Source organism: Vanacampus margaritifer, chromosome 1, assembly GCF_051991255.1.
Source record: "Vanacampus margaritifer isolate UIUO_Vmar chromosome 1, RoL_Vmar_1.0, whole genome shotgun sequence".
Taxonomy (NCBI): domain Eukaryota; kingdom Metazoa; phylum Chordata; class Actinopteri; order Syngnathiformes; family Syngnathidae; genus Vanacampus; species Vanacampus margaritifer.
In genome coordinates this window covers 50,147,820-50,174,183 of record NC_135432.1, presented here as the reverse complement: position 1 = coordinate 50,174,183, position 26,364 = coordinate 50,147,820, and the positions used below count along the sequence as shown (strand labels likewise).

General features: G+C 41.2%; 2 protein-coding genes across 2 annotated transcripts; both read left to right on the top strand.

Moving 5' to 3' along the window:
- Nucleotides 1-1,049: 1,049 nt before the first annotated feature.
- nrde2 (NRDE-2, necessary for RNA interference, domain containing) lies at nt 1,050-15,122 on the top strand. The gene is made up of 19 exons (XM_077575788.1): nt 1,050-1,169; nt 2,267-2,372; nt 2,666-2,839; nt 2,986-3,126; nt 4,569-4,828; nt 5,304-5,533; nt 6,950-7,174; nt 7,278-7,467; nt 7,636-7,769; nt 9,993-10,113; nt 10,224-10,399; nt 10,497-10,668; nt 11,125-11,345; nt 11,419-11,911; nt 13,470-13,840; nt 13,916-14,055; nt 14,190-14,331; nt 14,556-14,627; nt 14,733-15,122. Exons 1-19 carry the CDS (start codon nt 1,109-1,111, stop codon nt 14,856-14,858), a joined length of 3,555 nt encoding a protein of 1,184 aa, XP_077431914.1. The 5' UTR covers nt 1,050-1,108; the 3' UTR covers nt 14,859-15,122.
- A 1,496-nt stretch (nt 15,123-16,618) lies between these two features.
- LOC144058015 (calmodulin-1-like) lies at nt 16,619-26,128 on the top strand. The gene is made up of 6 exons (XM_077576227.1): nt 16,619-16,864; nt 24,199-24,229; nt 24,786-24,929; nt 25,010-25,116; nt 25,185-25,320; nt 25,400-26,128. The coding sequence occupies exons 1-6, from the start codon at nt 16,862-16,864 to the stop codon at nt 25,426-25,428; spliced, it is 450 nt and encodes a 149-aa protein (XP_077432353.1). The 5' UTR covers nt 16,619-16,861; the 3' UTR covers nt 25,429-26,128.
- Nucleotides 26,129-26,364: the final 236 nt, after the last annotated feature.

The window sequence follows — 26,364 nt, the reverse complement described above, 5'->3', positions numbered from 1 at the left end:
CGATCCCTGGTGTAGGGTATGCATGGAAACAAGTTTAGCCAATGACTGGGCCTTGACGTAATATGTATCCCTTGTACTGTCTAAAAAAGAGAAAACCTCATGAAATCTGTCTATTAATAACAATTTCATCGCAAAACTTTGTTGATACAAAAACAAATGTATAGCGTTTCATTTATTTTGACGGAATCAATCGCTTTCAGTACATAATAAAATTGTCGTGAATAATACAATGAATAAAACACACTGACAAATGCAAGCCCCCCCCCCCAAAAAAAAACTATTTTCAAAACCTAGTTTATAATACTACAAATAAAAAAACTATGCTTCTTATTCTCATTATGTGGGAGATAATTCTAAATTATGCTCATCATGAATGGTAACTGCTTTGCTGTGGGTTCACAAACACCCCCATGTAATTTATTTTGCTGGATTATGTGTTTTGTTGGGTATCTTTGATTTTTCCTATTGCCATTTAAGGTGTCCCTGAAATAAAATAAATAGATAAAATAAAATATATGTTTTAAAGACAACACTGTACTCCTTGTTGTTTTCTCACAAGCTTTATTTTAGCCTTTCAACCAACATACAGTGCACTGAGCGCAAGCTCCACTGCTCTCATTCGCTCCCTGTACCGACACCACCCCCCTGTGCCAAAGTGCGACACTGCAACACGTTATCCCCCATCATGCTGCTTGGCCTGTAACATTTGTCAAACATTTGTGCCTCGGAGCTGAAACATTTAAATGAAAACAAACCTAGTAATGCCAGCGGCTAGGGATACCATTTTTTCCCCCGGGTGTAACATTGGCGTAACAGAAATTAAAGCTCCTCTACCTACCATTTCCATAAAATAAGTTGTCGATTTGCTTACACAACTGTCAACTCTCGGGACTCCTAAAGATATAAATTTCTATTGAATGGCCACAATTTAGCATTTTGTGCACACGTTATATTTATTGGTTCTACAATAATAATAGTGGGAGTGTGTGTGTGTGTGTGTGTGTGTGTGTGTGTGTGGGGGGGGGGGGGTATTCATGTCGACAGTTTTTTTTGTCGCATTGCACATTACGTCATTTCCCTGCGACTGTATACTAAACAGGACAAAAACATGGCACTGTTTCCAGCCTTTGCAGAAGTTAGTAACGAAAAGGTTGAAGACTCACCCATTGGTAATATTCTCTCCATATTCATCAAGTTACTTATGTGTGTTTTTAGTTGTTAGACAATAAACCTTACCAAGTGGACAGCAGACAATACTTTTCGGGGTTGTGCAGCGCTCGTGTTTGGTTAAACAAATCTGTTACATTACTGAAACGTTGATGTCATTGATCGTTGTGTCTTGATATGCAGATGCTAATGAATAAAGAGCACATATTGGCGTTAGCTGCTAGCAGGTGCAGCTGTCTTGGATATAACCGAAGGCTAACACTACTAATATATAGCAACTAGCAGAGACGGGAATAGAGACACAGACTAACAGAAACAGAAGTTTTACTCAAGTCCCAAGTTAATATGGCAAAAAACAAGCAAGGACCCTCAAAATTTGCAGCAAGACGAGTCAAGTAATTAATTACTTGGGTAAGCAAATCTTAAATCATCGAATCCTGCTTAGTCATAACATTATCTGACCAAAAACTCAATAAATGCATTTGAATTGAGCTGTACTAAGATATAGGTAATTATGTTTTGTTATTGTATGTTTTGTTTTTGTTTTTTTGATGGACCAAATAATTTTCTGTATTCTGGATTATGTAGTCTTCTGAATTTAATACATAATTGATGCAAATGTTAGTTGATGCTTGAATAAACTGGTAAAATAAACTGTGAACTCTTTGTGTATTTAACTTTTATTGTGACAGATTAAGTTAAATGGCATTGTTTTGTGTCATATCTTTGAGTTGTAAATTTAACATGTTGCCATGAGACGTTATATCAAAAGTGCCATGAGATGGTATATCAAAAATATAAAACCTTGAATGCAAAAGTAATTTATCTGCTGATCTTGCTTCATGAGGTGGCATCTGCACTCCACATTATGTCAGAGTAGCGTTCAATCTTTCTTTAGTTTTAGCCAAGCCTTTCCAAGTCCTAAAACTTAAGCCTGACCTTGTAAGATAATAATTTGTTGTACTAAACAGGCTGATGGATTTGACAGTACTGTTTTTTGAATTGTTAGTGATACCTGCACTACATGTAAACACAGAGTGACAACCCTTTTAATGTGTTATCTGAAGTAACACTTTTTTTGGATTTATTTCCTATTTAGAATTCAACTGGCTGAGCAATAAGAGTTTTCAGACCAGTGATGCCCTGTCCCTTCATAGTCGTTTCTTAGACAAGAAAAGTGAGGAGCTACACAACAAAGACACAAGGTAAAATATTTAAAAACGTTTGAAGTTTAATGAAATTGTAAATGATACTAGTGAACATGGATAGATGGACCATCCTTTTCTGTATCAAAATGGATTACATACTTTTGTCTTGTTTTATCGTACACATTGCATTAAATTATTATGTATGTTACAGTTAATCTAACTTGTAAGCAGAATAATGCCAAATAAAAAGTTATCTCCAAGAACAAATTGTAAATGTACTAAGTTGAAGTTTCAGGCCGGATGAATATTGTAATGTGTCCTTGTATTTGACTCTCATGCAATATATTCAGTCAAGACAGAACAGATGAGGATAATGTGCCATCGAAGAAGAAAAAGAAGCATGAAAAGCATGGGAAAAAAAAGAAAAAACACAAAAATAAGACTAAAAGGCCAACAGACAGCAGTGGATCAGACTCTGAACCAATCTTCCCAAGTGATCTCAAGAAGAAACAAGAAACCAACAGGTACCGGTACACACACCACCAAATGTGTTTACATTAACCAATACAGTTTGATTGCATCCCGTCAGTTTGAATTCAAACAATCATCCACTCTAAGGGACTTCTGACTTCTTTGTTCCTGATTACTATGTGTCTTCTTGTGAATACAGACACCAGGCTGCTCCAATCGCAAGTTCTTTCTCCTGGTTGGATGACATTCAGTCGCCCACAGCACAGCCATTCTGTGTCGACTCTAAATCTGACGCGGCCAACTGGACGTACAAGTCTCTATACAGAGGAGATGTAGCAAGGTAATGCACATGTGGGGCCATCTCATTTACATAATGCATTTCCTAGCCCCTTCCCCTAACCCAGGGGTAGGCAAGTTCGGTCCTAGAGAGCCGCAGTCCTGCATGTTTGTGATGTCTCCCTCAAACACAGCCGAGAGGCTCCTGCAGAACGTCATTATGAGCTGATGATTTGAAACACCTCGGTTGGAGGCAGGAGACACCGAAAACATGTGGCTCTCTAGGACCGAACTTGCCTATCCCTGTCCTAACCCCAACCATCAAAAATGATTGCCTACCCCCATTCCTTACCCTAACCTCAACCAAAACCCAATTCAAACCTAAACTCTACAACCAAGTCTTGACCCTCAAAAAGAGGTCTTGAGTTGTGAAGACCGGCCAAAATGTCCTCACTTCACAAATATTTCCTCAATCTGTTGGTTAAAGATGTATTTTGGTCGTATGTAGTACAAGTACACACACACACACACACACACACACACAACATAAAAGGCGAACACTTTTGCCATTTTAACTCATTCACTGCCATTGACGGCTATAGACGTCAAAAATTCATTTGAACTATTTTTATTAGTTTTACACTTTTTCCACAAGTAGGAAAACCTAAAAAAGCAATTGTTATTGTACATTTTAGAACAGATATAAAATTTGTGATTAATCGTGAGTTAATTATTGAAGTCATGTGATCAATTACAATTGAAAAAAATTAATCGCCTGACGTGATTTAAAAAAAAAAAAAAAGTTTTTTAAAAATTGGCCATCAGGCGATTACAATTTTTTATTGTAATTAATCGCATGACTTCACTAGTTAACTCACGATTAATCACAAATTTTACATCTGTTCTAAATGTACAATTTAAAAAATGAGGTTTTCACACTTTGTTAACAAAAGTGGAAAACATTTTTAAACTAATAGAAATAGTTCAAATGAATTTTTTACGTCTATAGCCGTCAATGGCAGTGAATGAGTTAACTTAAAAAAATAAAATAAAATCAGATCTGGAAACTCGACTGTACACACTGTCCTTTACAGTATAAAGTAACCTGATGATTTTTGTTTGTTGCATGACAAATCAGGCCTTGGCACTGACCTGTTGTACCTACATGAGTTGCAATGAATGCTAGTTAGCATCTAGAATCGTGCCTCTGTCATTCCATTTCTACGACATTGGTGTGTAGGTGACGTAGAGGTCGCTCTGTTATCTGCACCAAAGGCGCAGATGAAAATAAATCTGTGACTGTCACATTTCAAACCTCCTCGCGACGTGGTCTTAAAACCATCCATCTCAAATCAAATTTCATATTTCTTTGCTGTTCAGACTTCATAAAATCAAGATGGATGCAAGCTGGATATGATAAAAGTCAGAATTAGGGCGGGCACTATGAATGCGGCTATAGATTGCCCTCAAATATGTGCTGTCTTTCAAGAAAGTGTTTTATTGCAGGTATAGGAGGAAGGGGATATCATCACTAGGTCTGGATGCTCGCAGACAAGAAGTAAGCTGGGAGGACGCTAATAAGAAACATAAAGGGGGGAAGAAGAAGAAAGAAGCAGACAGATACTTTTCTACAGCGTGTCGTGACTTGCTCAAGTCTCAGCCACCTTTCCTGACAATCCCGAGAGTTTGTGAAGGCAGTGATGTCACCAACTCCAACCGATTTCTTCCACTGGAAGACGTTGAGGGGGAGAAAAAAGGGGTGACAGGTATGAAATTCAGCCACAATGTGGAGTAACATCACATGGTGTCATTTACAACAATCTCATCACATCAGCATTTTGCATTTCTAATTAAAACCTCAAGAGTTGAATGATCGCGAGGTTGTACAATTCAGAAGTAACTGCGAGTAATAACACATGTCCTGTGCAGTTAATAGAGATTTTATGGTGGTGACAGTTGGACACTGGAACCACTTTTGTTCTATTTGAATTGTTTCTGATGGTGAAAATGGACATCTGCAGATTGGCAGCTTCTGAGGTTGGATTATGTTGAACCTCAGAGGTTCCACGTGATAGTCAAATCTTCTAAATGTATTACTGTACTAGAGCATGATTTCACGTGCAGCCCCCTCTGCTCAATTCTGACTACATTCTCATCCTCTGTCCTGTAAGGCTTTTATTTGATTCTATATTGATTTCATCTACTTTTGCATGCCTTTTGGCCTTCACTGTGTTGCTCCAGGTGGCAGTGCACAGACGTTATCAGTGAATCCCCTCGGCGTGTACGACTCCACCACTGCCCTCTGGCTGCAGGGGAAGGGAAAGCAGGAGCAGGCAGATGAGCACGACAAACAGAACTTGGAGACAGGACAGGAAACTGTGCTTTTGACCAGCCAGACTGAAGAGTTCAACAGGAAACTGAGAGAGCAACCTGAGGACACTCAACTCTGGCTAAAATTTATTCGATATCAAGTAAGGAGACTCACTTCTTAAACAAACATATCACTTTTAGTATGTTTAGGTATGATTATACCTGATATGATACGATCAACCTGTCTGATAATTATCTGGTCGGTTATGTAGCAGAGGGCATTGTTAATCATTTTCAGCTGTATTGGTGTTGATGGAATTAACAACAGGTGCACTAGGTCAGAGGTCCCCAACCCTGGTCCTCAGTGACCGGTATCCAGCCTGTTTTCCATGCCTCCCACAGCCAACACAGGTGGAGATAGTTATCAGCCTTCTCCAGAGATTGCTGATTAGCTGATGATATGAATCACCTGTGTTGGCTGTGGGAGGCATGGAAAACAGGCTGGATACCGGTCCTTGACCAGGGTTGGGGACCTCTGCACTAGGTGAGAACAATGAGAACCCCCCCCCATTTACATGTGGAGTTCAATCCGAGTTTCTCCCTCTTGATCTTTTTTGGTTGGTTTTGGCTTGAATCATTATTACTGCTTGCAGTATGAGGTGATTTGTTAACCCTACAGAAGTTGCACAGAGATTCTGGATTATTCTCGGTCCTAGAATCTAGGAGATCTGGACAGGGCCGTAGAAGGTTCTCAACCCATCAGCAGGACCGATACCTGCTCCTTTGTGCAAGGCGGAACAGGTTGAGCACTGCTCAAGCCCTACAGAATGACCCCAGCTGGTGTGAATGTCTCTGCCCAAACAATCAGAAACAGACTTCATGAAGGTGGGCTGAGAGCCCGACATTCTGTAGTGAGCCCTGTGCTCACTGCCCAGCACCGTGGAGCTCGACTGACATTTGCTACAAAACACCAGAATTGGCAAGTCTGCCACTGGCGCTTGTACTCTTCGCAGACGCGAGCAGGTTCACCCTGAGCACCAGTGATAGACGTGCAAGAGTCTGGAGAAGACAAGGAGAACATTATGCTGCCTGCAACACCGCTCAAAATGACAGGTTTAGTGGTGGGTCAGTGATGGTCTGGGGAAGCATATCCGTGGAGGGATGCACTCACCTCTATTGGCTAGAAAAGGGTACTCTGACTGCCATTAGGTATCGAGATGAAATCCTTGAACCCATTGTCAGACCCTACGCTGGTGCAGTAGCTCCTGGTTTCATCCTAATGCACAATAATGCCCGACATCCTTTTGTTTCTAAGAAATTGCCCTGTCACTATCTGTATGATATCAAGAATATTTTTTTCACATATGATTAGATGTGTTCCTTTAAAAATAAATAAAAAATATGAATGGGTGTTCCTTGGCAAGTTTAACCTCAAACAGGCATCTTTTGTAGCGATTTTTAAATCTTGCACACAAGAACATCCCAAAATTTACAAATAGGGTTAGGGTTAGGCCTTTGATCAGTTCACGGCCATGAAGCATGCATTCCAAACTTTACCTTGTCTTGTCCTGCTTTAGGATGAATTAAGTGCAACAGTATTTGGAGGTGAGGACGGGCAACAGGGCAAAGACTTACAGGAGCGTCACAAGTCTTCGTACAAGGCCGTGCTGGAGAAGAAGCTGAGCATTGCAGAGCGTGCTGTGGCTTCTAACCCCAGCTGCGTCGCTCTGCAGCGGGAGAGGCTCCGGATCTGCCAAGAACTTTGGGAACCATCAGCTCTGGCTAAAGAGTGGAAGAAACTGGTTGGTTGACTGTCCTTGCTTTGCAATATTATTCACCATTTTCACCTGAGAACATATAGTATCAACAAATAAGGCCTAACTCCTGTTTTTTGTTTTATTTGAGGTCTTTCTGCACCCAAATAGTGGCCCTCTGTGGAGGGAGTATCTTCTCTTCACCCAGAGCTACTTCAGCAACTTCAGTGTGTCAAAAGTCAACTCGGCTTACGGGAAGTGTCTCAGCATGCTCAGCGCTGTCCAGGATGGCAGCATGGTGTCCCACCCAGCTTTGCCAGGGATTGAAGAGGATATGCTGGGTAAGAGATGTGTTTTTAGAAAGTTATTAGGGCACCCCGCTACTAATGTGCTTTATTGTCAACAACCGTGGGTGTTAAGTATGGCCTTATCAGCTCTGTGATTTGCTGGTGATGTTATCATTTGCGTCGTGTGCTGATTGGACGTAATGATCTTTTGTCATTGTTCAGATATCTTCACCAAGCAGTGCCATTTCCTCCGTCAGTCCGGTCACTCAGAGAAGGCGCTCTCTCTCTTTCAAGCCATGATGGACTTTACCTTCTTCAAGCCTGACAGTGTACGGCAACTGTCCACCAAGCAGCAGGTAAACACATAAATAAAGCACACGCCATACGTCACAAACGTCATACATTCTGATCTGATGTGAATGTTACAAGTTAAATGGGGTAACTTCTAGATTCCCTATGGATTTACATACAGAAGAATATTACATATTTGTTCGTTGGTAGGTTGTTATTTTGAGGTGTCATTTACTTTTTAGCTAGTGCCATAAGTATAAATTGGCAACAGTATTCATGCATTAGATCAGTGGTCCCCAACCACCGGGCCCCGTGGGCCATTTTGGACTGGGCCGCACAGTTGAAAGAATAAAAAAAACTTACTATACTTCCTGTTAATTGATTAGCCGAGGCTTAAATATATTTTATTTTGAGAAGTGACCGGATTCTCTCTGTTTACGACGGACTCTTGACGCATGTCAAGATGCTAATTATCTCAGTTGTGTAGCGCTGATGCTACTCGACAAGTTAGCAAAATGAGTAAAAAAAACAGACATATTTGGAAAGTTTCTTTGCGACGGAAAAAAGGCTCAGTGATGAGACAGCACAGGAGCCTATGACCAAGAAAAAAAAGAAAGGTGCATTGGCTTACAGCTACAGGTGATTCCCACGCATGGTGGCCCGCTCTGTGGCGAGCGACTCATAATTTAGCGTTGTGGTGAGTGAGTTACTCATGGACTTTAGATTTGTTCTGTGGTGCCTTGTTATGTTGCCGCATTTAAGGAGGGCACTGCCCATAAGGTTACAAAAAAATGTGCGTTTGTTGTTGTAGCCTTTTATTAATCAGCCGCCGAACAGCCAATCATCTCCCCCCCACCAACCCACTGGGTTGCCGGTCTGCAAAAATTGTGGACTTGTATGAACCTGTCTGTGGTGGAAAAAAGGTTGGGAACCACTGCATTAGATGACAAGCTGAGAAAGCTGACTTTGGTTCTGGATATTTGACAAATATAATAATGATTATTATAATATTAAACAAATAGAAAAAAATATATAACATTACATCGTAACCCAGAATTTTACATTTTTAATTGCATGTATAAGAACTATCCCACATTAGGCAAAACCATTGATATTGCTTATTACAGGGTTTCCACGGGTTATTAAAAAGCTTTTAAAAGTCCTTAAATGGATTTTGTTAAAATTTTGGACTGAAATGTCAATAAGAAGCATTAAATACAATGTTGAGAGGCAGTAAAAATTAAATACAATTGTTGTTCTTGCTTTATTTGGCATACAACATTGCGTAAAGGAGTCACTATAACACAATTTAGCAATAACCATTTTTTTTGTTCGTTTGTTTATTGAACATATAAACCAGCAACAGAAATAATGCAATTAAAATAAAAAGATCTAAAAGAAAAGCAATTTTTCACATACATGGTCATAAATTAAGCACAGTTTACATGTTCAAAGGGGAGTAGGAAGAAGTAAAAAACTTATCGAGTCCTACCCCCTTACAAAAGAAAACAAACACAAACTTACACAAACAGCTGTACTTATACATGCATAGATATGCTAACAATATTGTACATTTAGTTAACATTTTTACAGATATATAAATCAGCACAAAGGCTTACACATACAGTTTTAATTGCACTCTATTTTTTACATTTGTACTGACTTATACCTGATTTAAATATTGTATTTTGTTTTTATGCATCCTTTTAAACACAACCAGTGATTCACACCTTTTCATGTTAATTCCAAAATTTGCACCTGTAATTTACAAAGAACAAAATGGCCTGGAGTCCATGAGTTGCTTCATGTTCCGGATAGCAATTGCCCTCATTTTGAAAAGAAAAATGTAGTGTTCCTATCACCAATGTCCAACATTAAACACTAATGCCGTCTAGAGGTAGAAAATTACTTAAACACAAATCTATGACTCAATGTTTCACACTCCTTTTAACCATAACTGTTAACTGTAACTATGAATTACTTAATTACTGAATAGATGAACTAAATAATACAACCACATGTTTTTATGTTAATTAAAAAAGAGTATGAAAAATGATTTTATTGTACATTTAGTACTGATATAATGTGCGATTAATTTACGATTAACCGCAAGTTAACTATGGAAATCGTGATTAATTACAATTAAAAAATTGTATTGTGCAGTATATGTGTGCTTGTGTATGCAGTATGCAGTTTTAAGTTTCATTAAATTAGATTTGATGATACTTGCAAAAGGTTTGTAATAATTAGCAGGCAGAAGAACAACATTGTTTATATGATGTGTGCAGATTGAGTTCTTTGAGCCCTTCTGGGACAGCGGGGAAGCAAGAGTTGGGGAGTGGGATGCCAGAGGTTGGAAAGCGTGGATGGTCCAACAGGAGCGAGGAGGATGGGTGCAGCCCCCTGCAGGTAAATAAAAGACATTCCATCAACTTTGTGAGTGGAAAAAGCTCCTCGCAAGGTGCTTGTGTTTGGTATGCCAGAAGCAAGAACCATGTAATGTGTGTGTTTGTCCACAGAGGAAGACGAGGAGGAGGAGGAAGATGAAGAGGAGGAGGTGAAGGACCGCAGCCAGCCACGATGGACGGTGTGGCTGGATGTGGAGTCATCTCGTGAAGCTGCCCATTGGTTGCCTTGGAGACCTGATAAAGCCAAGGGCCAATCAGAAGATGACTGTGAGGACCCAGAGAGACAAGTAAAGGGATTTACTGTCTAAAATCTGCTGCTAATTTATTGTTACGTCATGGTGACAATTTTGCTTGAACTCCTTGTTTCTGTCTGTTTGTCTGAAGGTGCTGTTTGACGACATCGGCTCTTCTCTAATTTGCCTGTCCTCGCCAGAGCTCCAGCTCCACCTCCTCCTACATTTCCTGTCATTTCTGGGGCTACCAGTGGACGCTGTGTTGTCTGCTAGCCTGGGTCATCCTGGCTTGCTGTTGGAGGACCTTTCCCTGCTCACTCAGGGTGAATATGCCGTTAGGTCCACATGTAACAAGTTATACATTCGAAATTTAAAAGAAAAAACAAAAATGAAGTGTAGGGTTTTAGCTTTTATTTAAGAGGAGGCTACCTCAAGAATTCAAAGGTATTTGGACAACTGACTCATTAGATTTATTAACATTCATTATATTGTGTGTTTTATGTATTTTATGAACAAATGAGGGAAAAAAAGATAATAGAAAAATTGTCATTAAAGTCATGCAATTTTAAGCAAAACATTTATTGAGATATATAGTAGGGCTTTCTTTAAAATGATCTCTCTTTTTTAATTTTATTAATCAAAATAACTAGTATTATCTGTATTTGGTATCTGTACCGGTGACTACTCAAGAGTTGAGTACTCATACTGGTACCAGTCTGAAAATAAGTGGTATCGTGGTTGAGGGACAAATAAGTCTAACCCTCAGCAACTCATTTTAGGTAGTGACTCCAGCCATGCTCTGACTGCCCACAACCTACCAAGCCTTGGGGTGAACTCTGTGGGTCACATGACCACCCTCCAGGGAACCAGGAAATGGACAGGGCTTGGAAAGCATGGCGAGAAGTTTGTCAACACAATGTTCAATATGCTCCAACCCGTTCTTTCATCTCAACAACGAGCTGTCCTGTCACTCATCCGGATAAAGTATGAGAAACTCAAGGTAGGAACTTTTATTTGGTGAACCTTTTGAAATTTCAATCAGAAATCGTTCCATAGCTCTCTATTTGTTTCAGGTGTTTCGTTGCATGCACGGCAACAAAAAACGTCTCCGCTCTCAGAGCAAAATCAGCAAGCGGATTGCCAAATCGCTGCTCAAAGAACCCGAAAACCGCTCATCGTTGGCAATGTGGCGGGAGTTCGCCCACTTGGAGTGGATGCTCGGTAACCTGGAAGAGGCTCGCAAAGTGTTTTCCACAGCCACAGCATTGGGTGGGGGCAAAGGGCTGGGTAACCCCTCCCTCTGTGAGTTGTGTCTGCTGTGGGCTCAACTCGAAGTGGAGGATGGCGCAAGTGGGCCAGGAGGGGTGCTCGAGGATGGAAGTGCACCTCCGGCTGTATGTTTGCTCACCAGACTTGCGGAGGGGAACGCCTTATCGCCTTCTTCATCATCACAGCCCGTCTCCCCGGTTGCCGTCCTGAAGGCCAGGAGGTCTTATGAGCAAGCTCTGACTGCCGCTTTGTCTGCATTTGATCAAGAACTCTGCAATCCTCAGGACAACCAAAAAAGTAAGCGCATTCAGAAAATTCAGGAAAATGATGATTACTTGCTATATACTTTTATATTAGTCTTAAACTCAATCCAACTGCAATTTAGCACTATGAAGTGTTTGTACTTTTTATTTATTTTTATTTTTACATTTTGTAATGAACTGGTACAAGGCACTAGATGAGAACAGAAAAACAATTCCCTGCTTGCCAAATAGGGAGCATATATTCTGCTTTTTGTTCTTTTCTACCATTTTCTATAGCATCTTTTGAGTTGTGGGTGAGCTGGAGCCTATCCCAGTTGACTTTGGGCAAGAAGCAGGGTACATCATGGATTGGTCAATGACAGAGAGCAAACATTCACACCTAAGGTTCATGCAAAGAGTTCAATTACCCTTTCGTGAGTTTTTTTATGTGGGCAAAAAGCCCATGCAAGCATGGGGAGAACATTCAAAACAATAATTGGGCTCATTATTTCAGCTTTCAATAGTCTAGAAAGTACTGTAGTAATCAGTGTTGCCACTGTTACCTTAAAAATTAATTAATTGGAAATGTGTTTATAAGTGACGTTTAAGAGCAAAGTTTAAAAAAAAATTAAAAACAGAATAAAGACAGTAACCTTTTTGACTTATAATTATTTTAATAAAAAATATGTTTTGTTTCCTTTTAGGATTTCACTTAACAAATTTGCTACTTGTTTTTTATTTAAAAAATTAAGAAAACCTTCATTCCAAACTTCATTTAACACAAATACATTTTTAAAATAATTTCTTAAATAAAGGCAGTCTTATGTACATATTTAACTATTAATGTTGTAATGGCGAAACGCAACATTTATAATGTACATTGTTTATAAATATAACTATTATATTTGGGGATCTTCTACAGTCACACATTTTGTGTGATTAAATGCATACTGCCCTGCAATCCGTTGTGAACAGAGTATGCAACAAACCTTAATATTTTTTGTTTTTAGCTGACACCAATTCAAAATAGTGGCTACTTTCATCTTGAAAAGTTAAATGTGATTCTCTCCCCTTCATTTTGCTGAAAACAATGATGTCACTCCTTTTGACATGAAAGTTCATTTAAATACTAAATAAATATCATATTTCACTATGTTCATTACCAGAGTTTCATTTTTTTACGTGTTCTAATGCTATACGAGTACTATAGTGTTAGGAATCAGGTGTCTGTATTTTACTATTGATTAACCATTAGGTTGCATGAGAGTTGCATGGGAGTTCGCCAACCAGTCTACATGTGTTTTGTAGATTTGAAGAAGGCATTAGACCGTGTCCCTCGTGGAGCCCTGTGGGGGGTGCTTCGGGAGTACGGGGTACCGAGCCCCTTGATACGGGCTGTTCGGTCCCTGTATGACCGGTGTCAGAGTTTGGTCTACATTGCCGGCAGTAATTCGGATTTGTCTCCAGTGAGGGTTGGACTCCGCCAAGGCTGCCCTTTTATCACTGATTCCGTTCAAAACTTTTATGAAATACCAGTCAAAATGTAGTAATTAAGAAAAAAATATCATGTTTAACAGTGTGTGAGTGTTGTAATGCTATTCTTCTTTGTCCAGGTCACGTAGATGTCCAAGAAGAGAAGCTGAGGTTGAGAGGACTGCTAGGCTGCTATGCTCTGTTCCAGTACCTCACGATGGGCATCAAAGCGGCAAACGCAGTCTACAGCCAGGCCAGAGAGCGGATGGACGAGCTGCACGGCACACTAACGTCTGACCAGCACACTCGCGCTGATGCTTACCACTCTGGCAGCAACCTCTTGGTCAGCAGGTTAGCTTGTGAGTGTGAGATGTTGGCAGTGCAGCAGGCGTCGCTGCTTAAGTATCACATAAGCGTTGGTGTGTTTCCACTGGCGACACTGAGAGACACCCTCACCTCGGCCCTTTTAAGATGGCCTCGCAGTGCACTTCTCTGGAGTGTTTATGTACAGGTAAAATCCTTATTACATTCTAAACATAATTACACCCACATACTATTTTTCCTTTTAACCTGGGATCTGTTTCAGGTGGAGAACCGTTACCATAGTGCTGGCCGGGCACGTCGCTTTTTTCACGATGTAACAAGGGACAGCAGCAGTGTCGTGCCACGGCTCTTTGCTATTGTTGCTGAACAACAAAGGAAGCAGCTGGTGGATGCAGCACAGAGGTTAAGAGTGGGGGGGAAAAATCAAGCGTGCAGGATATTATTCCTCCTTGCCTAATTTTCCCAACTGATTATGAAAAATGTTTAAATAATGCATTCTTTACAAAATGAATATCAAATATTTATTGCAACCGTAGATCCAGCGACAAAAGCGCCGCCTTGAGTGTCCTGCCAGAGAACGGTCTCAGCAACCGTATCCGCGGACTATTTGAAAGCGCCATTGGATCCGAGATGGGCGCCCACTGTCCTTTACTTTGGAGGATGTACATTCACTACCTGGTGAGATGGAAAATCATTCAAAAGGCCGTCTACATGAATTAGCCAAATAAAAACGGAGGGTTCATTCTCTCGTTGAGTTTGCATGGTCCTTGCATATTTTTATTTTTTTTTGCTCATGTAATTCACCCATTCGCTAATATACTGGATCTATGATGGATAACGAGTAGCAAACATAGTGATTAGACTAAAAGGTGTACAGTATGTGAACTTATTTGTATTTGTAGGTGTCAGAGGGTAAGCTGGATAAAGCCAAGGGGCTCTTTTACAAAGCCTTACAGAATATTCCATGGGTGAAGGTATGTCACAAGCTTAACAGCAACACCTGCCATTTTAATGCATAAATTCAAGGCAGTTGTTCCTGTGTGTATTTTTAATACCTTGAAAAATGTGTCTTCCACCAGGGATTGTACATGGATGCAGTGCAGCTGTTACCTGAGCATCTACAAGAGTTTGTAGATCTGATGACAGAGAAAGAGCTGCGAGTCCGGTTACCATTAGAAGAACTCGACATTCTGCTAGAAGACTGAAACAAACTCGCGTGCAAAACTGTAATTAGGCAGCTCAGCAGTAGACAGACGTTACAGTGATTTCTTGAGATGGACAAGAATGTTGATCTCAATCTGGACTTCGGACGACTAAACTTAAAAAGGCAAATTGCATTATTTGCTGGACCCCCTCCCCCCCAAAACAAACATTTTAGGTATTTTTTACTAGATATTTTCAATACATATAATTTTTGTAATTTCTAAATGAGTGAAGTTTTAATTTATTAAAGAATGATTGATGATTTATTTATTTATTTATTTATTATTATTTTAATTAGGAGTACTTTATATAATTTCTGTTCTGTTGTTTCTCTGGACTAGACAAAATCGGCCAAAAGTCCACTTAATGGAAGTATTAATTAAACAATAGTGTAGACAGGAGCTTGCTAAGATGACGCCCCATTGGGTAAAACGCTCTCCATCCATAATTCCTCACCTGGCCACTAGGTGGAGCCAATTTCTCAGCTATTTCCCTGTAACAAAGCAGGTTTGTTAAACTGTTTAATATTGAAATGATTCTACTAGTCGATAGGGATTCAAATAACTGATTTTGCTGTAAATTTAAGTAATGTTTTGACACTACAAAATAGGGGTTTTTTTTGTATTAAGTTTTTGTTTTTTAAGGATAATTGCACACTTGCATTAAATCTTAACATTAGTCTTGTGGAGTGATCCGTGTGAGCAAAACCACCAAGATTGGAATATGTGGAACTAAATTTGATTTGGTAGGGGGGAAAAGGCACTCTGTGGTAAAATGCCCTCCATGATTTTGAATAGCTAGCTTTGCCACAATGTTAATTATGTTCACGACTAAATTATGCAAAACATCTTCATTTGACTTATTTACTCCATGACCGTAGCTGTCTATTTCTAGTAAAACAAACTAAACAGTACAGAGTACTATGCAAAGTTACTCCGATTTGTTGACACTCCCTTTTCCGCGCATTGCAGGTCAGCTGTGGCCAATCAGCGGCGCCCCGCTCGATATTGCGGCTATGATTTGTCCTATCAGGAATCGCTACTCAAAAGCAAAACTTCATTTTGTCTAAACTTGTTAGCGGCAATTTTAAAAGGTATTCTTCCGCCAACGTAAAGTGCTTTCCAAACAGTAAAATAGTGCGGCTGCAGTAGTACTGGCAGTGACTAGTGAGACATGTTGAACTTAATATTTATTCATTGAACTATTGTAATTTAAAGCTCCCTGAGATCGTTTTCTTTTTAATACCAGTTGATCTTAACAGTTATATTAAAGTATGAAATGATTTTTTAGCACAAACATTAAGAACCATGTTAAAGAGGAATTTATATGTTTTACAAGCACTAAAAGCTCACGTCACATACGTTGTATAAATAACTTTAAAAAGTTAACCCGAAATGCATTCCCGTGTGGAGTATGCATGTTGTGTGGGTTTTCTCTTTTCTTCCACTCTGAAAAAGTTTTGAATGGTTGGGTGTCAATATTTGCCCTGTGATTGGGGGTGTAGCCCGCATCTCGCCCAACGTAAGCAAGGTTAGCCGTGACCCCAGTGTGAAAAAGCAGCATAGTAGATAAAAGGAAATGATAAAAAGAAGTTGCGACATTTATTTGAACCAATATCAGCCTTCTCTTGAAGCCCCCCTCCCTATCCGAGGGTTCCCGCTCATGTCACACCTGTGTCCCATTCAGAAGTTGACAAAGTTCCGGGATAAGTGAATAGAACTAAAACTCGAGATTGATTGGCACATAAAAGAAGACATTTAAAGATGTGAAGTCTGTGTTGTTAACGACAGCGGCAATGCGATGAACTTGAAGTGTTTTGTTGCGTGAAGAAGCAGAAGTCTCAGCACAGTGCGGAGGAATACGTGGAAGTGTGGAGGAGTGATTCGCCTCGCTTCCCCGCCTCGCTTCCCCGCCTCCAAGCCGCCCGGTACACGAGCAAACGTCCATTTGCTCTCCGCCAGTAGCGCTAGCAGACAAGCCCGAAGCCCGCACAAGTGCAACACCTATGGTGAGTATCTTGAAGGAACATTACTACCTCCGAGTAAGATGTGATGCACGGGTCTAACTCACACGTCGACAATAAGATCGCTTGCAGGAAGCGAGACATTTGTGGCTGTCGGCGGATGGGTACAATTATTTGCTGCTTATGCTTCCGCTCTCTTTGACAGCTCTCGACTGCCCGCCATTCATTTCATCTTCGCGCGTCCCAACGATCAATCAAGTTCCCCGATCGATCAAAATCTTGACAAATTTCTCAAATCTCATTCGGTGGTAATTACATCGCCACACATATAATTTATTGTCATTTCTATGGACAATTTAATAATCGCGGAGGATTTTTGAGTATTATTATACAGCAGAAGTATTTTTTTATAGTCGCTTAGTGAAGTTGTTTTTGCTATATTCATGACTTGGTCAACTACTGCGCACACAGTACAGCTCCTAAAGTTTGCTTGGAAGGAACCATGCGTGTAAAATGTAAATATGAACATGCAAAGTTGCAAGATCATGCAGGCGTGATGTCACCCCTGTGTAGAATTAATAACATTCAGTTGAAAACGTAATTGCTGTGTATGTTTTTTTGGACTGTTAGGTGTGCCGTTGCTACCTTGAATTCCTTTTAACCGACTCATTTTCCAAATGTTTTAACACGCCTAATTTATAAAAATGACTCCCAAAAACCGGTTTGGTTAAAACTGCAGCAGCATGCTGGGTCTGGCAAAGTCTCTCCAAAACCAGTTGGACAAGTGTGGTAAAACAACTTAAAATGGGACTGATCCGAGCTATATATCGATTTATCGATCTGTTACAATTCACTAAAGTAGATTATTATTATAATAATAATTATTATTATTATTATTCAATGGAAGTACAGACCAGATCAAAGCCATTCTGTAATGCTGTTTGCCTTTTGAAGTGGTTTTCATCCAAACCAATTTTCCCTTTAGACATAATGTTAGTCATCTTCATTCCAGGCTCATCAAGTCAATGCCTGCTTTTTGTCTGCTACTATAATGAACACTTGTAACTTGATCATATTTAAATAATAATAATAAATAACATAATAGATTTTCACTCCATATTTTTCTCCTTTTTTAATCTGCTTTGTACTGCTTTAGCATGTACTCGTGCAATACTTGAAGTTTTCCTCTTAGGATCAATAAGGGATTATCTTAAACTGTTGCAACTGTAAAACCTTAAACAGTGAAGGCAGTGTTTAAAGTAACATGTTTAACTGTCCTGCCATACAATATGTATGGTGTGTTTTTATAGAGTAAAAGTAAAACCACTCTCTCAAATCAACTTTATTTACAGAACATTTACCATTAGACGGAGTACACATTAGTGGCCCACTGAAATTATTCATGTGCTCTATATTTGATTGAGCCAGTGCGCATTTGTGTACCAAACATTGCAACTCAGTCAGCATGACTGTGGTCGGGCCAGCCTCCTGTCGGAAAGTTGAAGTCAAGCCAGGTGTTACGATTGCTTACAAGGGCCAATTTCAAAATAAAAGCCTAATAAGGCATTGATAACCCATGTACAGTAGTCCTTATCAAATAGTGGGACGCGTGGCCCTGGAGAACAGGCTATTTCCCCTTCCTAGGTAAATGTAAGCACACTACTACTACAGAGTGGAGCTGTCAAAAATTCTCAAATTAATCGCCAACTATTTGATTAATCAAGTAATCGTTAGAAGCCATTTGTTTTTATTTGAAATTGTCCAAATCCCCTGATTTCAGCATATCAACCGTGCTTGCGTGGGTTTTCACCGGGTACTCCGGTTTCCTCCCACATTCCAAAAACATGCATGGCAGGTTAATTGAACACTCCAAATTGTCCCTAGGTGTGAATGTGAGTGTGGTTGTTCGTCTCTGTGTGCCCTGCGATTGGCTGGCAACCAGTTCAGGGTGTACCCCGCCTACTGCCCGAAGCCAGCTGGGATAGGCTCCAGCACCCCCGCGACCCTAGTGAGGAAAAGCGGCCAAGAAAATGGATGGATGGATGGAACAGTAATTGTTCACTGATTTCTGTAGTCCTTCATGAAAGAAGACTGATTAACATACAACGTACAACATCAATCCCCCCCCCACCCATTTTTTAAAATCACTATACGGATACAAAGTACGAAATAAACACCAATCACTCGTTAATAAACAGTAATCAGGAAAACATGCTTTTGTAATACGCTTAAATGCAAAGTTAAAATCAATACTATTAATCGATTGAATGATTGACAGATTAATTGATTTCTAAAAATAATCAATAGTGACGGTGCTACTACACAGTAGATGGCAGTGATGCTCTCATTGTCAGCGTGTATGCGTTTGTTTATGCAACCATGGCAGGCGAAGGATTTGCAATGGAGAGCAGTTACAAAATTTGCGTTTATCAGTTAACATTCCATCCAAGTGAATTCACATCTCTTTTTGATGAAAAGGACATAATGAATTGCAAAGCTGGACAGGTTGGCTATTTGAGACCCCTATCAAGTGCCCCTATCAAGTGCCCGCAGTGCTTTTTACAACTATCATCTGTTATGCAGAGCTGTACTTATAACAATTTTCAGGACAAATGATTTATAGTCATGGCGGAGAGTTGGGGCTGTGTAAAATGTGAAAGTAATTGAGAAGCACTGATGTACAGTATTACTTGTTAGGCTTTTATTTTGAAGTTGGCCCTCCTGGAACAAAGCACGCACTGGGGGGCCGTTGACAAGATGGTTGCGGCTCAGATGGTTTGTTAAAATATGTCTTTATGTGAATGCGGTTTGTGGTGTAAAAAAAGGATTGGTGACCGGGCTGCTGCCTTGGAGAACTTTGCGGTCCCAATGTAGGCAATTAAAAGTTTCTATGCCATGTGACAAACTGAAACGGTTGTTGAGGGCCACACTGACTAACATCAATTCTGGTAAATATAAATGTAGTATTTAATGTGTTTTTGGAGGGTCATGACTGGTTAGTATTCCCACCTCACAGTTCAGAGGTAGCAGGTTGGATTCCGAGCTCCGGTCTCTCTCTCTCTCTCTCACACACTCACACTCACACTCACACTCACACTCACACTCACACTCACACTCACACTCACACTCACACTCACACTCACACTCACACTCTCACTCGCATACATACATCAATAGGATCGTTTTCTGGCTTATGCAGAGCTTACTGATGAGCTGATCATATATCAGCTGTGTTGGAGAACGGAAACATACAAAACCCGCTGGACTTCGGCCCTCCAGGACCAGAGTTTGACACCTATTATTTAGCAGTTGCTAAAATAGTCAGAAAAGTCACTTAAACACAGCATCAATATTAGGGCTGAAGGATTTGGAGAAATAATTAGTGTTTGTGTTGTTCGGGCTACTTGAAGTTCATTAATAGTGGTCCAATCGGGCTAGGCCAACGTATTGTTTGTTACGTCTCTCAGAATACTACCAGCAGACGTTGGTTGGTGAACTCACCTTTATTTGAGAGACACAAACAGATACTGTGGGCCGTATCTGACGCGGAACAAAAGAACAGTATTTTGAAAGAATTTAAGTCAGGATTTTGACTGGGCACATCCAGAACATGAATCTTGCTGTTCTTCAGCCATTCCTTGGTTGTATTGCTGAAATGATTTGGATTATTGTCATGTTGCATGATCCATCGTCTACCAGGCTGTAACTTCACAAAGAACGGCTTCAGGTTATGTTCCAGGATTTCACAATATTTCCTCTATGATTCCCTGGATTATGTGTAGTTGTCCAGGTCCTGAGGATGAAAAGCCAGCCCAGAACTTAACATTCTCACCCCCATGCTTCACTGTAGGGAGAAGGTTCTTTTGCTGCTATGCAGTGTTATCTTTTCACCAAACATGACTGTTTTAGTTGTGACCAAACAGTTCAATTTTGGACTCATCTGTCCACAGAAGGGACTTCCAAAAAGCTTCATGTATGTCCAGGTACTTTCTGGCAAAATTGAGATGGGCAGCTTTGATTTTTTTTGTGAGCAGAGGCTTCTACCTAGCAAGCCTTCCATGAAAGCCTTGTCGGTTGACTTTGTTGAAGCATGCACGTGTGTCCCCGATGCGGCAAAATAGGTCTGCAAATCCCTTGATGTGATGTTCGAGTTGGCTTTTTACCTGAATTATCATTTTTCTTGTGGTTCTTGCTGATATTTTAGAAGGTCGTCCACTTCTAGGCAGGATTGTAGTAATTTTCAGTGTTCTTTAGTTGCAGATGATCAGCTTCACAGTGGAATGATGAAGCTCCATTATTTTTTTAAATGACTTTATAGCTTTCCCCAGACAGATGTGCTGTCACTACCCACTTCCTGAGGTCCCCTGAGATTTCTCTTCCTCTCAGCATGACTGACCTGTATGGGTTCACCTGGGTAAGACTGAAGTGACGTGGTTTTGTCTCAGTTTCAGTCAGTGATGTACATTTTCTTCACCAAACCTCTCATTTCATTGGTCCATTTCAGTGTTTAGTTTAACTATCAATTTGTCCTACCTGATCCTACTTGACTGCTTGTTTTAAGCAATGCGGCTCAGGGTTCACTTACTTTTGCACCTACATGAATTGACCCAAAACTCTTTTTAATTTAGTTTTGACTATACAATTGATTTTAAAATAAGAACAATGCATTGAACTGATAAACCTACACCTGCTATTTCATATAAAATGTAATGGTTCAGATTGAATAACAAAATCAGGTTGAAACAATTGGAAAATCCAAATTGCTCAAGAGGTTCACAAACTTTTGAGCAGCACTGTACGTTGCTACTAGCCTCATCCTAGCTAGCTTTAAGCTAGTTTGTGTCTCCGGTCTGGCATCCAAGATGTTTTTAAAGGCTGATTCACAAGCACGTTTAACAGCCACTTCACCTATTTGCCACCCCTGGCGTCCATCTGCAGCCATTCTTTCATCCCTTCGGCCTGTACGTGACACGGATGTGGCCGTGATGTAGTCTTGACAGCCCCGGACGGACAAATGGCAGTGTCGTGTGCCCACCTGTGTTGAGTTTCCTTCCGGAGGGCCCATTAGTTGTGTCTAGCATCTCCGATTACCTGCCAACCGATCCTCTCCAGGAGATGCAACTGTAGCTGTCATTGCTTGACCCTCACACCTGCTTGAAATTGAGGTGGAGGCTTTGCCAACTGTCAAAAGTTTGACACCCAAACGCAGGTCAGATGCAGCTTGCACACAACGGCGTATGCTCATTTTGCCTCCTCGCAAGGAGAGAAACGATCATCTCTGGTGTGGATGCACACCTCTCGTGGGACGAATGGCGACAGAAGAGAAGGAGTCGCTACTCTGAAGAATTCCAAATCAAGTCTTGCAAGTATCCAGCTTTGTTAATCCTCGCCATTCAGTTGCCGATTTTCGCGCTCTTAATGCGCGCACCTGCAACCCTGCCCTTTTTTCCCGTCTCATAATGTTGCCCAAAAAGGTCACTCTGTACCCGATAGGGGATGAGTTAGTGAGCCTGTCGTCCGTCTATGACCTCTTGGATGAGCAACAGCACTTGTACACGCAACTCCTCCAACAGCAGGAGAGGAACTTCAAGGCCTTCCTCCAGATGCTCATGGAGTGCTCGTCCGGCCGCGTGGACGCTTTGGTGCGAGAGCTGCAGGACACCAGGAACGACCTGCGCGCCGCCAAAGCCGAGCTGGCCGAGCTGAAAAAGCAGCTGGCCCGCTCCAACAAGCAGGTGGACTGCCTGGCCGAGAGTTTGGCGGCCATGCGGGGAACGCTGGATGGCCTGAGTGTCAAAAGCGGAGGCGTGGATCCCAAGCAGCGGAAAGGGGGAGGGCGCTTACGACAAAGCGGCCTTGGCAAGAAAAGAAGCGAACCCAAAGCTTTGAAGCTGGTGACCGACCTCACCGATATCCACTTTGAGGGACTCAAGGTTGTGCTTCGTATTACTCACTACCGGCTGATTTAGTGATTCCTGGAATTCCGGGTTTGTTTACATGGGGGGGGGGGGACTGAAGTTCTTTTACACACACCAGAAATCTACTCCGCCATGGAAAAGTAACACAACAAAATGCGTAACTCATTGGGCGTCTTTCAAATACCAAGAATGAAAAGTCATGTGGTTCTGTTGGTCGCCACCTTTCACTCTTTGGAGTTTGCATCTTCTCCCTGTGCTTGTGTGGGATTTCTAAGAATATTGGTTGGCGACCATTCCAGGGTGTAACCCTGCTTCTCATCCAGTATTTCCCCCCAGAAAACTTGATAAAATGAATCCTATTCATAGATGGCGGTCCGACGAACGACATGTGCCGAATCATATTTGTCGTTCAGTGACTAGGAAAGATTTGGTATTCATCACGTCACGCGTCCCATAATGGGAGTTAGCAAAGCTATTTTGGCAGCATAGAAAACGCGTCTGCCACTTTGAGTATAAACGGCAAACGCCACACTTTAACGAGGATTAACAGCTGTTGTGGACCACCTGCCACAACGAGAAGAGGCAAAAAAAAAAGAAAAGAAAAAAAGGATCGAGCAAGCTCCAGGCTAGAACCAATGCGTAGACGATGTTGCACTTTGTACATGGTGGCTAAATCAGCAGATGCTATCTGTTACCACACGCAAAATGTGGGGGAAATAATCAGTTTCGTTAATTTATGCTGCTACAGTTTAATAGATATATTACGCAATTGAATTTAATAACTGACCAAGATCATAAAGAAGACTTTTTACAGCATAAATGACGGCTGCTGCGGCCGCATTAGCAGGTGCTAAGTTACTAACGTACCTAAATAACACTGCAAGACTTGCGTGAAACTGCTAGCTTCAATGGCATTTTGACCACACATAAAGGGGAAATAAATCCGGATTGTACAAACTTGTAAAGCCTTTGTATGATCAGATTTGAAAGCACTCGCCGGCAACACAGGAGGTAATTCCACGCAACGGCGTCACCGAGTTGGAAATGTGTATATCATGTCCTTTTCATCAAAGTGACTCAATCTCTCTTGGATGACGGATAAACGCTATTTTCCGCCCTTCTCGTCGTTCTAGTCCATCAACACTGCACCATTACTTTTATGCCGCAGGGGGGGTGTTCAGAGAAATAGTCATGTGACGTCCGGATCTCTATTGACTGTGGTGGTGGTTGGGGGGGCGGGGGGGGGGGGTCAATAAAAGCCTGGCGGCCCGCTAGGTTTATAAATCACTGGGAGCAACCCTGTCACCCAAAGGCTTCAGTTCATCTGCAGTCCAAAATGGATGGATAACTAAATAAATGCGTCAAATGTTTGCATTTTTAAACTTGAATTGGCTGTTGTTGAAAGATAGTGATTCATATATGCTGCTCTCCTTTGTGTTTTTTTCCCTTCTTTTGTTGTAGGCTGACCAACTAACAGAGGAGCAGATTGCTGGTAAGAAAGCATTCCCTTCGTTCACTTGTATGCACCCAGGTTATTATAGTTCATGAAAATAAACTATACAATTCAAGCTACAATTGAAATAATATTTCTCTTATTGAAATGAAATGTGTGTTTAAAAAATATATACATAACTAACTGAAAGTGTATTTGACGTTTATAAATGTAACTACAACTAACTAATTATAGCGAAAATGGCTTTTTGTTTTTGTCTGTCAATTAATATCACTCACACATCAGGTTTTGGGGTTCATTTTAAATGGATTTGTTTTGGTATTTCTGTACATCCACACAGTAGAAGGAAGGTCAAACAGGTGCTAGGGAATTATAGTTTACATTACACAATATTTTGTAACCTTTGTCTTAATCTTGTCAAATTCTCCATATATAAAAACTCTCCCCAAAACTAACAGTTGAAAAGTAAACCAAAACTAAGCATTTTCAGAAAAAGCAGCTGTAAAAATGACAACTCACTGAAAAAAAAATGTCAACATGAAACAAAACTTAACTGGAATTTCAAATGCAAAGTTAGCGTATTTCATGTGTGCAGAGTTCAAGGAGGCTTTCTCCTTGTTCGACAAGGACGGCGATGGCACCATCACCACCAAGGAGCTGGGCACCGTCATGAGGTCGTTAGGTCAGAACCCCACCGAGGCCGAACTCCAAGATATGATCAACGAGGTGGATGCCGACGGTACGCCGCCTTCTACTTCGCCACTTGTTCTCCTTTTCCTTATTTCCGCATCACGTGTGCATTTTATTCCCGTCTGGTAGGCAACGGGACGATCGACTTCCCGGAGTTCTTGACGATGATGGCCAGGAAGATGAAGGACACAGACAGCGAGGAGGAGATAAGGGAGGCGTTCAGGGTCTTTGACAAGGCAAGTCCGACTCGCTCGCTCTCCTCCGTCGCGTTTTCTGCAGCTAATATGCGTGCGCGCGTCGACAGGACGGCAACGGCTTCATCAGTGCGGCGGAGCTGCGCCACGTGATGACCAATCTGGGCGAGAAGCTGACGGATGAGGAAGTGGACGAGATGATCAGAGAAGCCGACATGGATGGAGACGGACAGGTCAACTATGAAGGTGCTCCATGATTTGCTCCCGACTCATTTGCTCTTCGCCACACATCTTATATTGGATATTTTTTTGTGTGTGTTTGCAGAGTTTGTCCAGATGATGACTGCCAAATGAAGCGGGTGCACAGACACAATCAATCAGTCAAATGTTTCACTTACCTCCTTTTGCAAAAATCCGCATTTTCTGGTACATTTGTGTATTGGCAACTTGAACATGAATGTTGGCACATGTCAAATCTGTCCACATTTAAACCGGCTCTCAAAATGAAACCCATGCATGCGCCGGCTTGTAGTCCCGCCCACTTCTGGTCAGCTGCCCAATCAGACGTCAGCATAGCCATTGGGGCCCGTCTCCTTCCTGGTTCCGCCACTTTGCCTTTTTTCTGACTTCCTGTTTACTTTCTTTGTCTTCTTCACGCATGCAGCTAATTGGGCCACATGCTCTCGAGTCAAACTGGAAAAAGAATTCACTCGAGTCTGCTTGTGGCTTGTCAGGATAGCTGTTTACCGTTTTTTTTGTGGGGGTGTTCTCACATCATGAGGACTTTTCCACATGTGAGATTATTTGTGGGTGAGTTGGGGACTGAATCTGGATTAATCACTGAAGCATGCTGGGTACTTTTATTGACTACTGTATCTTTATGGGGACGTTTGTTTCATTGTAATAGGGAGTGGGTCTGTGAGGTGCGGCATTTCTATCTTCAGGTGTGTCAGTATGAATGTGCGTGTGTGTTGAGTTCAGGTGATCTGCATTCCAAGTTGTACATGCTAGTCTTCTTGACATTGTTTTTTCCAATAAAAGACCATGAACTGAACACTTCCTTTTGTACATTGTTGTTCATCTGATGTGGCGTCTTTTCGATAGGACGGGCGGTAGAAAGCATCTCGGAGGCGATCTCAGGCCCAAGAACACGTACATAAAGTGTTGTTGCGCAGTCCAGTCGCCAGCCATGAAAGTTGCAGAGGTCAAGCGTTGATGTGCGAGGCAACACTTGACAAGATGTCTGTCAAGCATTTTCTCCACATAGCCTTGCGTGCAAATGAAGTGTTG

What these genes read in the sequence shown, in the direction of transcription:
- nrde2 (XM_077575788.1), top strand. Translation starts at nt 1,109, where the DNA reads ATGGCACTGTTTCCAGCCTTTGCAGAAGTTAGTAACGAAAAGGTTGAA. An exon ending in GGAGAAAAAAGGGGTGACAG is followed by an intron (nt 4,829 to 5,303) that starts GTATGAAATTCA and finishes GTGTTGCTCCAG; the next exon opens with GTGGCAGTGCACAGACGTTA. An exon ending in GTGAGGACCCAGAGAGACAA is followed by an intron (nt 10,400 to 10,496) that starts GTAAAGGGATTT and finishes GTTTGTCTGAAG; the next exon opens with GTGCTGTTTGACGACATCGG.
- LOC144058015 (XM_077576227.1), top strand. An exon ending in CAACGAGGTGGATGCCGACG is followed by an intron (nt 24,930 to 25,009) that starts GTACGCCGCCTT and finishes CCCGTCTGGTAG; the next exon opens with GCAACGGGACGATCGACTTC. An exon ending in CGTTCAGGGTCTTTGACAAG is followed by an intron (nt 25,117 to 25,184) that starts GCAAGTCCGACT and finishes GCGCGTCGACAG; the next exon opens with GACGGCAACGGCTTCATCAG.